This window comes from Antechinus flavipes, chromosome 6 (assembly GCF_016432865.1).
Source record: "Antechinus flavipes isolate AdamAnt ecotype Samford, QLD, Australia chromosome 6, AdamAnt_v2, whole genome shotgun sequence".
Taxonomy (NCBI): domain Eukaryota; kingdom Metazoa; phylum Chordata; class Mammalia; order Dasyuromorphia; family Dasyuridae; genus Antechinus; species Antechinus flavipes.
In genome coordinates this window covers 121,483,553-121,499,103 of record NC_067403.1, presented here as the reverse complement: position 1 = coordinate 121,499,103, position 15,551 = coordinate 121,483,553, and the positions used below count along the sequence as shown (strand labels likewise).

Genomic DNA, 15,551 nt, shown 5'->3' with positions numbered 1-15,551 from the left:
CTTATCTGTCATCCTATTAATTTTTAGTTTTTGTCATTGCAAAAGAAAGCTACTATAAGTATTTTTATGTATATAAGACCTTTTTCTTATTTCTTTGATTTTAATCTTTTTAGGATCTAGGCCTAACCAAAAAGTTTTCAAGAATTATAAATTTGATTAATGCAAAATAACCAACAAGCTTATACAAACTTTTTCCTTAAAAAAAAAAGGAGGGGAGGGGAAGGGATGATAATGTTAAATAAAGTTACACTTTTTACACTGCCAGAATTTTCATGAAGTAATGTTTACTCTAAAAAAAAAAAATACAGTCCCACTTTCACTTGTTCATTTTTTCATTTCTGATTATGTGGAATGAGGTTTGGAATTCTCTCTTGGCAGGTGGGGAGACAGAGCACCAGCAACTGAAAAAGAGGAAAGCCCAAACAAAGAAGACTGTAATTGATCTGAGTTGAAAGAAAATCAGGTATTTTAAGAGACAGAAGTGAGGGGAAGTATATGGAAGAGAGTTAGTATAAAGGTATGGAGACAAGATATAGAGTGTTGGTATGAATCACAAGAAAATGAAGCTGGATTCCATGCTAATCAGCTCAACTCTGTACTGTCCTTTGCTCTTTACTCCTTTTCCCTATTACCTCATATTAATAATCAATTATTCATTAAGATTACAATTTTTTTCCTTTCTATTTCCTTATTCACAAACGAACCCCTATAGATTTAACACAGCCAGTCTTTGAAGGACACTACTGACCTTGCTCAAACAAAATTCTATCCCACTTAGATCATTATCTAAGTGGAATTATTATCCCAGCCAATTAAAAAAAACCTAAGCCAACTCCTAATACTGAATTAATCTCATCACTCACTGTGGCCTTTTCTCTCATACAAGTGGTGCTGAATAGAGTTACAAGAAGTCATACAACTGACTAAATCCATTTTAGATCATCTTAACTGTGTCCTTACTGCATTAAGGCATCCTTGAGAATCTCCCTAACAGCTTTTCTAGCCCACTAACCACAAATAGCTGTTCCAAACCTCTTTTCTCCTCAAGCTTCTTATAGCACTCTCTCTTTTACCCATTCATCCAAGGGGCTTACATCTTATACTTTTACCAAGAAAAATTAAGGCCATCAGCCAAGCATTCCTCCTCCTTCCCTTCTAACTCTTATAACTCTTTGACATCATCCCTAGTCTCTTCCTGTTTTCCACTATCTAATGAAGAAGGAATCTTTTGGTCATTTTTTCTGCACAAAATTTTAATATCTTTCCCTCTTGTCTTCAATAGATTTTCCTCACTCATATCCCTTTCTTCCCCTATTCTTTAACCTCTCCCTATCAATTCTTTCTCTGTAGTCTATAAAAACTTCAAAGTCTCCCGTATCCTTAAAAAATCCTCACTAGATTCTACTAGCCATCGCTTTATATATCTATAAACCTCTCTTCTATATTACTTTAAAAAGTTGTTTACACAAGTTGCCTCTACTCTCTTCTCATTCTGATAAACCCTTTACAATCTGGCTTCTTAACACTTAACTGAAACTACTCTCAGATGTTACCAAAGATTTCTTCATTGTCAAACAATTTTTGCCTTTTCTTAATCTTCATCTTTCTCATCTTTTATGAAAGATTAAATGACCATGCTTTTATTAATTATTCACTACCCCTAATTAATAAAGTGATTATCCAGACACCTTAGCCAGCTCCAGTTCTAATTAATCTCATCATCCAGTGCCTTTTCTCTTATGCAATCAGTGCTGAACAGAGTTGCAAAAAATCATACAACTAACTAGATCCATTTTAGATCATCTTAACTCTGCACTGTTGACTATCTTTTCTTGTGCTCTCTTGTAACATTCCCTATTTTACTGCTCATTCTTGGTTTTAATTGCTAAATCGTCATCTACATTTCACCCCTTAACTTTCTCTTGGGCCCCTCTTTCTCTTCTCTCTATACATTCTGACATTTCATGACCTCATTGGCCGCCAAGAATTCAATGATTATCTTTATGACTCTCAGAACCATACTGACTTTGCCCAGATTCAGTTTCACTATCACAAATTGCCCACTAGATATTTCAGAGTATGGACTGTAGGGATCCCAAACTCACCATGGCCAAAACAGAGCTTTTCTTAAAAATCCATTTTGCTTTCAGACTTTCCAATGTCTGTTGAGGATGTCACCATCCTTACCTTTATGCAGGCTTGTACACTTGGTGTCAAGCCTCAATTTCTTGTTCTCCCTCATTCCACATCTTCAAACAGTTGCCAAATCTTGTCTGTTTTTAGGATTTAGTCTCCTTCCCAGAGCCTGCCTCAGAAGACTCTTTTTAGATCTTGCTGATTGAGGAATTGCAGAATTGACATTTGAATCCCAGCTTCCTCCTCCTATGTCACTTTTCAGGGCTTTAGAGATGTGGATTGGATTCTTGTTTATTTACAACTTTTAATCTGTTTCCTTCTCTATATGCAAGGAACAGTACCTCCTTAATTCAGGCCCTTGCCATCTTGCAGTTCGCTTCATGTTTCTCTCTCTGATATTCCACATAGCAGCAAAAATGATATTCCTCCAGAACATATCTGACTTTTATCAATCAGTTGTTCAATAAACTCTAGTAGTCCTCTATTACCTCTAAGACTCAATATAAACTCCTCAGTTCAGAATTTAAAGTGCTTTACTATCTGACTCACATTTATCTATATTATCTTCTATATTATTCCCCTTCAAATCTATGATTCAGTCAAACTAGCCTTTAACTATTCCTCACACCTGACATTCCATCTGGTGCCTCCACACTTTCGGACAGGTTATCCCTAAAGCCCCAGATGCTTTGCCCTCCTACTCTTAGGATGCCTAGTTTCCTAAAAAGCTTTGTTCCAACACCACCTCCTGTGTGAGGCCTTCCCTGATCTTTTAGTCCCGCCTCTGCAAAATTACTTTGTATTTACTCTGCATGTACTCTTTATGTGTGCATGTTGCTTCCCTTGAGAGATTTATAAGTTGCTTAAAAGGATGGATTATTTCAGTTCTGTCAGCATCCTCAGTACCTGACCCAGAATAGACCTTTCATAAACTCTTGCTGATTGCTGAGAAATTAGATCACCTACATTTGAATTCTAGCTATCTCTTCCTCCCCCCCTTCACCCCCCCCCCCCCAATCACCTTTCAGGGCCTCAGAGGGATTTGGCCTGGATTAATTCTTAGACACTTCCAACTTTAAATTTATGATCTTTTCTTTATGAATTTAAAGTGAGATCAGTAGAATCAGAACTATGTATATATACACTTCAACTATATTTAAAATAAATAAGTAAACTAAGTTTTTAAGAAAGGTAAGAAAACTAAAAAACAAAGTTAACAGAACTTAGAGACTTAAAAGAGACACACTGCACAAAAACATTTATAGCTTGTTAATTCCTTTGTTTCTGTCTTAGTAAATGTTAAAGATTCTTTTTATTGAAGATTTTCCTCCTTTATTTATTCATGTATGTATGTTTATTCATTATTATTAATGGCCCAACATGCCATTCTGTTCACTATCTGCTTCAAGAAGATATCAAATAAATGGTTAAAAGATATGGACAGACAATTTTCAGATGACAAAACTGAAACCATTTCTAGTCATCACTACTGATCAGAGAAATGCAAATTAAGACCTCTCAGATTGGCTAAGATGACAGGAAAAGATAATGACAAATGTTAGAGGGGATGTGGGAAAATACTAATAAATTGTTGGTAGAGTTGTGAATTGATCCAACCATTCTGGAGAGCAATCTGGAACTATGCCCAAGGGCTATCAAAATGTGCATACTCTTTGATCCAACAGTTTCTATGAAGCTTATATCCCAAAGAGATCTTAAAGGAGGGGAAGGCGCCCACATGTACAAAAATGTTTGTGGCAGGCCTTTTTGTAGTGGCAAGAAACTAGAAACTGAGTCAGTCGGAGAATGGCTGAGTAAGTTATGGTTTATAAATGTTATGGAATATTATTATTCTGTAAGAAGCAATCAGCAGGATGATTTCAAAGAGGCCTGGAGAGACTTATATGTGAAGTGAGGAGAACCAGGAGAGCATTGTACACAGCAACAATAAGATTATAAGATGATCAATTCTGATGGACACAGCTCTTTTTAACAATGAGATGATTCAGGCCACTTCCAATGATCTTTTGATGAAGAGAACCATATATACTCAAGAGAAAAGACTGTGGGAACTAAGGGTGGTTCACAACATAGCATTTCATTCTTTTTGTTGTTTGCTTGCATTTTATTTTCTTTCGCATTTTTTTTCCCTTTTTGATCTGATTTTTCTTGTGCAGCAAGATAATTATATAAACATGTATGTATATACTTGAATTTAACATATATTTTTAATATCTTTAACATATATTGGATTACTTGCCATTTAGGGGAGGGAGTGGAGGAAAATTTGGAACACAAGGTTTTGCAAGGGTCATTGTTGAAAAATTATTCATGCATATGTTTTGAAAATAAAAAGCTTTAATTAAAAAAAAATCCCCCACCCCAAAAAAGAGAATATCACAGAGGAAAAAATGAAAAATGATAAGAGAGAGAATCAGGGCAAATAAGCAATTCATACATATCATAAACTGAGTACATGTTCTATGAATAAATAATTGAATATATTAACAACAACTTAGGTATCTTCTAGGCTTTTACCTTAATTAGCAGTGCAACCATTTCTTTTCCATCTGCTCCTGGATTGGCAAGTTTACTAAACTCCAAATCAAAATAAAGCTTACAAACAGCATTTTCAGGAATAACTTCATAGCAGTGCATGAGATTTTTCCTAAAGTGAAAAATTCAAATTACACATTTCATGTCAGTTACTTTTGTGTTTTATTTTAAAATGGCAGACTTCTTGGTAAGTTATGTTTTGCCTATATATGATTATTAAACAATGTAGAGGATTGCTGTTCAGTCATTTCAATTATGTTTGAGTCCAATTTAGGGTTTTCTTGACAAAAATACTGGAGTTCTTTATCATCTCCTTCTCCTTGACAGATAAGGAAACTAAGGCAAACAGGGTTAAGTGACCTGCCCAGGGTTACAATCTAGTATGAAACCAGCTGACCCCCAGGCCAGGCAATCTAAACACTGGGATACCTAGGTGCCACAATGTAGATGATAGTATAATGTAAAAAGGAACTGGACTTAGGATTCAATATAGATTTTTTCCTTTAGATAAGTTATGTAAGTGCTTTCAGGCTCAGTTTCTCCATCTGTAAAATGTAGATAATAACATTTGTCTTCTTCAACCTAAATCCTACTCTGACACTCTATTTTCTTGCATGTCATGGACAACTTGAACCCTCCCAGGCCAAGCCCAGTGGAGTGTGGGTGGAGGCAATTTAAGGGGAGGGGATTCTAAGACAGATCTTACCAACTTGAGAAGGTGCTCAAAGACACAGACTAGACTTGTTAAGTTCTTTAAAGCTAAAAGGAGATTGTTCACAGAAGCTCATCAGCACCAAGTGAGCCACCAAGTGCTAAATATTTTTGGCCATAGCATGAAGGAACTAACAGCTGGGCCAGTGGAAGGAGTACTCAGACATTTCATAAAAATTATGAGGTTTTGGAAGCAGTGAAGTAATACTTGTCTTATCTACTTCATAAAGTTGCTGTGAAAATATCAGATAATGTTCTTAAGTGCTTTGCTAAACATTAAATAAATAAAATTATGAGATTTTGATAAAATTAAGAATTTAAACACATTTATGGATTACTATAAAGATTTTCACAATTCTGTAACATTTAAGTGGACAATCTTTAATTTAATGGTATAAATTTGTTACACAATAAATTTTTTTGTATCATGTGTTTTCTTATTAAATCAAGTATTTAGCTCTTTGTGATTATAACATGAATATTAATTTTTTTCTAGTGGCATACTCTTAATATATGTCTCTGAAAGGGCCATTTCATGAGCTAGGTCATATAATTGAATCATTTCTTTCTAACAGCTAACAAAAGATTTATCAAGGACCATAAAAATGATTCTTGCTTCAGAATTAGGTTTTGTCAAATAACTAATTGTATAAATCACCACTATGAGATCCAATTTTGATTATATTAATCTTACAAAAAGAGGAAAAGAAATATATGCATTTGGGCCCATGTATAATGCTTCCACAGGATACTTACCGGGACTTATAGTAATACCAGAGTTGAGAATAAGTCGTTACAAGATATATACGTTGTCCATCTCCCATTTTATGTTCCAAAGCAAATACATGTACATCCTTTAAAAAGACAAAAATAACATTTCAAAAGTCAAAGAATTCTTGCCCAAATTCCTTAAACTCTTGAAAGTGAAACTGCAAATTATTTACTACTTTAGCTAAAAATTCATTCATCATCAATCACAAGTAATTTTTCTCTGTAAATTAGGAATTACCATTTTCATATCATGAAAAGCAAGAAAAAGAATCAAGATTTCATATATCAGTGTTAAACAGCTTCATTTGGCTACCTGTTAGTCTATAATCATTACATGCAGGATTGCTTACAGATCAGCTACTTTTTTTGTTGTTTGACTAATCTCTGAAAGTATTTTCAGGAAGTTATGATAAAAACAGCTGACTAGTGTGCACAGAACAGCTGTGGTATTCTCTTCTGGGGGAGGGGAGGCAAAGTTGCTAGACTTGAGTAGATATATTGTTGATTAGTGAAATTCTATCTACTTCCCTAAAAGTTGCTTTTGTTTTTTTTTTTTTTTGATAGTAATTCAAATTCTACCAGGATTTTCATTTTTCCTTTTCAGTCCTGAGTTCCCCTCCTTTACCTAAGCAATTATTTTCCCATAGGATTAGCCATATTTTTCTATTACTTATGGTTACTTTTTCTCTTCCTCCTCTGAGTATTATGGAAAGAACCTTAAATTTGGGTTCATATGTAAACAGATGCAGAGCAAAAGAACCAGAAGAACAATTCATAGTATAGCATCAATATTACAAAACTGATATTTTCTTTTTTTTTCTCCTTTTTTTATTATAGCCTTTTATTTACAAAATACATGCATGAGTAATTTTTCAGGACTGACAATTGCAAAACATTTTGTTCCAATTTTTTTCCTCCTCCTCCCTCCCCCCTCCCCAGATGGCAGGTAAATCAATACATGTTAAATATGTTAAATACAATATATGTATACATGTCCATACAGTTATTTTGCTGTACAAAAAGAATCGGACTTTGAAAATAGTGTACAATTAACCTGTGAAGGAAATCAAAAATGCAGGCGGACAAATATAGAGGGAATTGGGAATTCTATGAAGTGGTTCATACTCATTTCCCAGTTCTTTCACTGGGTGTATCTGGTTCAATTCATTACTGCTCTATTGGAACTGATTTGGCTCATCTCATTGTTGAAGAGGGCCACGTCCATCAGAATTGATCATCATATAGTATTGATACAAAACTGATATTTTCAAGGATTTCTATAAATTGAAAAACAAAATGAGAAGATCCCCAATGATTACAAGTAAAGACAAATGACTTTAAAAGCTGTCAGAACTCCCATCAATACAATGGTACTCCAAGATTTCAGAAGGCCAAGGAAGAAGCAGAGTTCCCAAGATAGAGATGTGATGGATTAAGAGGGTCAGAGAGATGCATTTCTTCTCGTACACAGCTATTGCGAGAAATTCTCCCACTCCCCTTTTTTTTTCCTACAATAGAGTGGTGGATTGGAGGAAGAAAACACTGATTTCTGTTCATTTTTTTAAAAACAGAAGTGGGAATGATGCTAAAGATATAAACTGTATTGTACATCTTTGGATAAAGTCAAATTGATTGCATTTAACTGTTTTATTTTGTTATAAGACTGCTTTTCAACACAAGGTAACGGTATTTATTTGCTGAGATAAATTGTATGTTTACTCTGTTCCATTGATCTATCTTTCTATTTCTTTGCCAGTACCAAATAGTTTTGATAATTACTGCCTTAATATATAGTTTAAGAACTGGTATTGCCACACCTTCTTCCTTTAATTCCCCCCCTATCAGTTTCTTTTATATTCTTGACTTTTTGAAATTCAAAATTAATTTTATTATTTTTTCTAATCCAGCCATATATTTTTGGTAATTTAATCAGGATGACAATAAATATTTAAATTATATTCAAAATTAAAATATATATAATTATTAAAAGAAGATGTCCCAGAGTACTTTGAAAGAAACTAGTTATAATTTATGGCTCCAAAATGCAGAATCAAATCATTTAATTATTAAATTATTTAATAATTTAACTTTTATATTATGAAAACAATTAAAATACCTCCATTACCACCACCACCACATTTTTCATTTTGGCTGAAACTTCCCTTCAGGGCTTCTTTGCTAAGTTTCTCTTGATACTAAAGAATGTTGTAAAAATCAAATAGTGCTAGTTTCTCTTAAATTTTGCTGTGGAGATCATAGCAAGAAAATACAGAATAAGACCATGGTCTCTTTCATTCTTTGTATTTATTCCAGGATTGAGCACAGTGACCACAGGCAAGTTAAAACTTTTTTGTGTCTTCATTTTTCCAACTTTAAAATTAGGTAAACTCATTTTACTGCATACTTCAAAAGGCTGTCATGGGGAAACAATTTTTGTAAACAATTAAAGCATTATATAAATATCATCCTCATCATCATTCCTCTCCAATATCTATCTACTCCTATTAATGGCAGGCAGAGAAAGTATGGGACCCTAGATAGGAAGATTAATAGTGATCCAATGACAAGTCTCTTACACACTAAAGCAAGATAACAGTGTTCAGAGAATTGGGAACCAAATAGGCAACAAGCTGAGTAGGCCTGTGAAACCTCTATTCAGGTCCAAAAGAAGCCTAAATGAAACAGGCTGCTTGTTTAGTTGGAAGCAATGATGGGGATGAACACTATGGCTACATTGAATAAGCCTAATTTAATTACTCATAGACTCTCTCTGTTGCTTAAGAGCATGGGCATACCCAGAGAACATAGATGAATAGAATTTTTCTCTACTCCTTCCAGGGTCTGAAAAATTTAAGAAACAGACTTGAATACAGTTCTTTAATAGTTCTTTCCAAAAGACTGCTATTATAAAAGGCTTAAGTAGAAAGCAATAGGACTTCTCTCTCCAGGGGAGAAGGAAGATTTTTCTTATATTGCTCAGATGGGCTTTTCATTAAGTACCAAAATAAAATTACAGGACCCAGTATTCCCTAACTTCTATCTCATCTTCAATGTGGCATCTAAGTTGCTGCATGCATAATGTTGAATTATTGGGAAACTTGACCCTAGCTAGCTAGGAGAGGATCCCTTGACTTTATAAGAATAAGGAAGGGAAAAGGAAGGAAATAAGCATTTATGTAGCACCTATTATGTACCAGGCACTATGCTAAGCCCTTTACAAATATCACTTCCCGTATCATTTAAGGTAGCAAGTCTTACTGAAGAAATGGTCAAAAAGATGGGACTTACTAAAGAAGAAATCACAAACTATCTTATTCCCTCAGAAGAGCCAGTCTAATCAGATTATCACAAAAGTACAAGGGACCTGAGGAAACACTACTTCTCCAAACTCTTAGGTTCTTCAGTCAATGACAGGACCCTATAGTGACTAAGCTTCTTCTCATTGTCTTTGGTTATGAGAAACATTCTGTATAAGGGCAAAGAGGTATCATCTAACATCAACTAAGCAAATTTCACCTATAGCAATTCAAGTATACCCACTGACTAGATATCAGCTACAATTGTTTTCACATAGTTAAGGTAAAATAAGTTGTCAGGAACTCCCTGAAGGCCATTCTCAAGTCAGGTGATGTTGAGATGCTCCAGATATAACCAGAAGACACCAAATGCTAATTAAAATACACACATATATATTTAAGTTGTAAAACATTTTAAATAGAAAGGATGAGAAAGGTTATCTTACCTCTTTACAAGTTCTGACAAAGCTAAAAGCTTGAGCTTGCCGATGAAATAGCTTCCACACAGAGGATGGGTCCTCTGGCTTAGACAACCGTGGCCTGTAAATTGAGCCCAGTGGTCTCCTTTCATACTGGGATGCGCGTTCTCCAATCTTCCTCAATTTTTCTTCCCATTTTCTTTTCATTGGTTTAGAAACTATGGAAATACAAATTCTCAATTTTGGAAATCCTCATCTGATAATTTCTGTTTTGATAAATAGAAAAATGAATACAAAATTAAATATCTAGAATTTATTTCCTTCAGGAAAAAAAATTATAGTCTTTGACTTCTAGCAAATCAGTTCATATTTCTGGACTGGCAAAATGGGGGGAATGGATTTGATAAATTAAGTAATCTTTAAGGTTGCTTTCATTTCTCAATTCTATGACCCTTCAACAAAATGAAAGAGAAATGGGAAAAAAAGGCTAAAATTTTTAGTTTTGACATTGCTGGAGAATATGAATGTATAATTAGCTTTAAAAACTTTAAAAACAATAATAACAGCTAACATTTATATGGTGTTTATTATGTGATACAATGACAATGCAACATAGGCTCTACTATGCCCATTTTACAGATGAAAAAACTGAGGCCAAAAGAATTTAAGTGACTTGCCCAGTGTAACATAACTTATAAGTGTCTGAGGCCACATTTGGACTCAGGCCTTTCTGATACCAGGTCCAGAACTATTCCACTGTGAAAAGTTACTTTAAATACACCCTCTCCCCTTATGATAATAATAAACTATAAATCAAGAAAAATCTCTACAATTTTAATAAAAATAATAACTTAGAATAAAATTGGCAATAGACATGCCTGAAACAAGAAGTTCCAAACATTCACCCAGATAACTTTCTCCAATAGTCCTTGGCGTGGTAAGAAATGTGATCTAGAAAGAATTTAAGGAAATTCATAGAATGGATGGTTAGAGCTAGAGGTTACTAGTGAGTTCAGCTAAACAATCTGATAGGTTGGGATAAGGAACACAACTACCCCAGATCTATTCTTCAAGAAGAATGAATCCAATATCAAGTCAACTTTGGCCTATCCCACATGCACATAAGAATATGCTGCCCTATGAGAATTAAACAATGAAACAAAGTTCAGCAACAGGGAAAAACATAAAATTAGATAAACTCACTTTATTACATATTTCATGGGATTGTCATGGGCAAAGTATTTTAAAGTAATTTAAGCTATTAAATTATAATTTATATAATACCAGTAATAGCATAATTTCTCCTCCAAATATAACACTGTTAATAGTGTTAAAAATTCTAGTTTTGTCCTCTGTTGTCTGATATGAAATGGTATCAAAATAAAATGGGAGGGAAGGATAGCTTACAAAAGACAAGAAAATAGAGAACATGAAGGATCAAATCTTTTTGGTTTTATCATTTATTTTTCACTCTTACAACCTGGGGAAAAAACATAGAAATGTTAGTGTTGGTTAAAGAATAATCTTTGGTATACAATCTAGGGTTTTATGTTGTCCATTTGGACTCTGTATTCAACATTGTCCAATGTTTTATGCCTCCCCTGCTATTAATAATCAAGGAATTGACAAAATTTTCTGTATTGTATCTATCAAATAAATAAATTTTCTGTTACCTTAACCTAATGCCATTAATGTGGCATTTTGTTTTACTAAATTAAAGCTTTTTAGTCAATACATTTTTCATTCAATCATGAAAATAAAGATGTGCTTGGCTGAATGGTAGTTGCAGAAGTTTATTTACCCCTCATATTTTCATTAAAAATACTGTCAGAACCTGTTTAGATGATTCTCATAAAGATTGCCTAAATACATGGATTCATAGCTTTTGATGTCTAAAATATTATCCCTCAGCAATTATACAATCCATTCTCTGCCCCCCAATAGTTTGTGTGAGTGTTAGAATTCTTTTGCTTTCTTTTCCATTATAGTCACAACCCTACAAAAAGAAAAAGGTGCCACACAGAAGTTGCTATGTATTTTTCTGTTTCACAGTTGCCAAAAGAGCCATTCTTTTTTTTTTTTTTTAATAACTTTTTATTGATAGAACTCATGCCAGGGTAATTTTTTACAGCATTATCCCTTGCATTCACTTCTGTTCCGATTTTTCCCCTCCCTCCCTCCACCCCCTCCCCCAGATGGCAAGCAATCCTTTACATGTTGAATAGATTACAATATATCCTGGATACAATATATGTGTGCAGAACCGAACAGTTTTCTTGTTGCACAGGGAGAACTGAATTCAGAAGGTATAAATAATCCAGGAAGAAAAACAAAAATGCGAGCAGTTTATATTCATCTCCCAGTGTTCTTTCTTTGGGTATAGCTGCTTCTGCCCATCTTTGATCAATCAAAAGAGCCATTCTGTAGTAATCTGCTTATTTACTAGCCTTTGGATAGTTGATAAAGCCTGTCACTGAGACCACCCAACCATCCTATTTCAGTATTACCTTGCAGTCTTCAGAACCCCAGGGTCACCACCATCATTCCATAATAAAGCACTTGTGCAAGATTCTTTTGGAAGTCATGGACAAAGATCATATTTGGGGTAGCAAAAGTATGATTCTTAGCACAAATTCTTACCTTTTCCCTTTTCCCACAAGTTTGAAGTTAATCAAAGAGTCAATGAAAGATCAGACAACTTGGTATCTTTTTTTTTTTTTTAAATCCTTGACTTTAGGATCGGATTGGGTATTAAATATTCTGGCAATTGGTTCACAATATGAACTCCAACACCAAATTATTTTAATTAGTGAAAGTGTCTACAAAAGGACAAAAAAAAAAAGGCATTAAATTAACCCCCAAGAAGGCAAAGACTATTTTAGTAGCCAAATGCAAAAGATACAATGGCAAATACTTGGAAGAGTTTATCTACTAAGCCTAATTTAATAGGAGTGATAACATAAAAACGAAGTGAAGTCAAGGCAGTTTTGAGAGTGTTTCTTAACAGCCCTAACAGCTGAGGGAGAACCAGAGGGAAAGAGTTCAGGAAGGTGGCACTTGACCTGAGACTAGAAGTCAAGCCCTAATCACCTCATGAAAGGAAAGGCTTTGGGTCTTTCGGTTTTACATTTTCCCCAATTCAATCCATCCTCTACTCAGCTGCCAAACTGGTCTTCCTAATGCTTAGGTTCAAGAAGCATGGTTCCATACATCCTCAAACATTGCCTTCCCATTACCCCCAGAATCAAATATAGCATCCTTTTTGACTCTTTATAGTACTTCTTAACCTAGACTTATCCATGTGATGGGATGAATAAGACCCCAGGTCCTTGGTGGCTAGGTGGGCCCTTTGGCATTAACAGGAGAGAGTCTGAATTACTGTACACAATCAGGTCAAGTTACTCCCTGAGGCAAGCAGGTAAAGGCACAGACAGGATTATCTTGTTCTTAAGTGAGCCTTAGTGGCAGTAGGCCCTATTGAATTCCTTGTCCATTTCCTTGCAAAGACAACATTATTGTTGCCAATCAGAAGACCAAGTTATAGATGTCAACGCCTTAAGTTATTTTTCTCCTAAAAAAAGAACCTACAAGTTCTTCCACTTCTTCACTAACTCCTTTTAGGAACTTAAACCTCAGGAGTTATGCTAGGAAATTTAGCCTGTATCTTTTTTCTTGTTAATTGTTAAACTCCCTTTAGGAACTTAGCTCACTGCCAACAATATAATAAAACCTGTGCTTCTAAATTTAGAAATTCTTTTGAGAAATCTCCAGACACTGACCTGAAATCCCAATATATTTTTTAGGTTCAACTCCTGCATCTTATCACAACTTTTTCAGTGTTTTTATATACGCTCTCAATCAGCATCAAGTGCCTCTTGGCCATTCTTGACATGACACTTCATCTCTTAACTAAAGAATTTTTCATTGACTAGATTTCCATCTTTTTTCCCTTTCAGTCATTCTTCAAATCCAATCTAAAGTTCCAATTTCTTTTAAGCTTTTTCCAACCAATTTGTCCTGTTTCTATCATGTTTGTATATAATTGCTTGCATGTTGTCTTCACCATTAAATTGTGAGATTCTGGTGGGCAGAAGTTGTTGTTTAGAATTCTTCAGAATATTTTCCATAGTTGTTCCACTTGCCTGGAATTCTCTCCCTCCTCATCCTCACCTCTTAAGTTTTCCATGGCTTTCTTCAAGTCTTAGCCAAAGTCCCACCTTCTCCAAGAAACTTTTCCCTATTCTTCTTAAATTTAGTGTCTTCCCTCTGAGACTTGTTCAATTTTGACTCTTCCTTACCCTGGAAAAGATACAGGGACAGCTAGGTAGTGGATAGAGCACCAGCCCTGAAGTCAGGAAGACCTGAATTCAAATCTGGCCTCAGATACTTAACACTTCCTAGCTGTGTGACCCTGGGCAAGTCACTTAATCCAATTGCTTCAGCAAAAAAAAAAAAAAAAAAGAAAGGATACAGGAATGGATTGCCACTCTTCATGGTGGGGGGAGGAGGGACAGCAGCAACAGGGCTATTAAGTGTCTAAGGCTGGATTAGGGCTCTATGTACTGAGCCATCAAGCTTCCCTCAGAGAGTACTCCCAATTTTTATCTAGTACAGAATTTCTTTCTTTATAATAAATGCCTTCTCCTCCATTAAATCATATATGCTCAAGAAAGGTACGGGTTTTTTTTGCCTTTGTATTTCCCAGCCTTTAGCTGAGTGTCTGAGACAAAGCAGGTGCTTGGTCAATGTTTATTGATTGTAATTTGCATTTATATGACTAGTTAATGGTTATTCTGTTAATCCCTTTTTCTTATATAACATAAACTTCTAGAGGGCATTTTTGTCTTTTTATTCCCAATGCCACATTGTGTTGTTCGGTTTTCAGCTATATCTGACACTTCATAATCTCATTTGGGGTTTTCTTGGCAAAGATACTGGAATGGTTTGTCAGCTCATTTTACAGATAAGGGAACTGAGGCAAACAGCTAGTGTTATGTCTCAGTTTCCCTGCATTGTTCTGCCTCGGTTTCCTTAAACTGTTCTGCTTGAGTTTCCCTGGTGGCAACCCCCTTCCTGGCCATTAGGACTAGGATTCCAAAGAGTCATAAAGTACAGAAGACTAATGGCTCCTAGCTTCCTCCTTTCCCCCCAACCTGTCAGAACAGAATTTATGGTCCTTTCCTGGAACTTTGCTCACCAGAGCTCTACTCCCCCTTGTTTCTCTGATCTCTGGAGCTCTATAAGAGTCTCTGGAACCCCTCCCTCCTTGCTGGATACTTTGAGACAAGAGTCGGATCCAGCTGGCTGGGATCAACACGGATTCTGTTTTGCCCCGAGTCCAAACTCTCCCTCTAATAAAATCTTAAAACCTCTCTAATCTCTATCTTGCCTCAGTTTCTCCGTCATTACATTAGAAGGTATCTAAGGTAGGATTTGAACTTATGAAGATGAATCTTCGGGATTCCAAGCCCACTGCTCTATCCATCCACTGAGCCACCTAAAGGCCTTATCGCCACATAGTAAGTACTTCATGTTTTGTGAAGGAAGTCAGGCACTTGCTGCAAAACTAAACAGTCATCTAGCAGCTCAGAAACTTTCATAGGACAGGTTGGAGGGGTTTGAAGGGATTGCCAGAGGGGCGATGTTCAACGGGATCAGATGG

General features: G+C 35.3%; 2 protein-coding genes across 2 annotated transcripts in view; one reads left to right on the top strand and one right to left on the bottom strand.

Annotated features, from left to right (window-relative positions):
* Positions 1–3,507, top strand: part of CENPU (centromere protein U) — an 80,253-nt gene extending 76,746 nt beyond the window's left edge. Inside the window, exon 14 of the mRNA XM_051966398.1 lies at positions 379–3,507. The gene's annotated coding sequence lies outside the window, so the exon portion shown is untranslated. The remainder of the gene's footprint in view (positions 1–378) is intronic.
* PRIMPOL (primase and DNA directed polymerase) overlaps positions 1–10,176 on the bottom strand; it is a 28,618-nt gene extending 18,442 nt beyond the window's left edge. Inside the window, exons 1-3 of the mRNA XM_051966396.1 lie at positions 9,917–10,176; positions 6,160–6,257; positions 4,675–4,804 (exon numbers count right to left, since the gene is read on the bottom strand). Coding sequence (XP_051822356.1) covers positions 4,675–4,804; positions 6,160–6,257; positions 9,917–10,096 — 408 coding nt within the window. The 5' untranslated portion in view covers positions 10,097–10,176. The remainder of the gene's footprint in view (positions 1–4,674; positions 4,805–6,159; positions 6,258–9,916) is intronic.
* Positions 10,177–15,551: the final 5,375 nt, after the last annotated feature.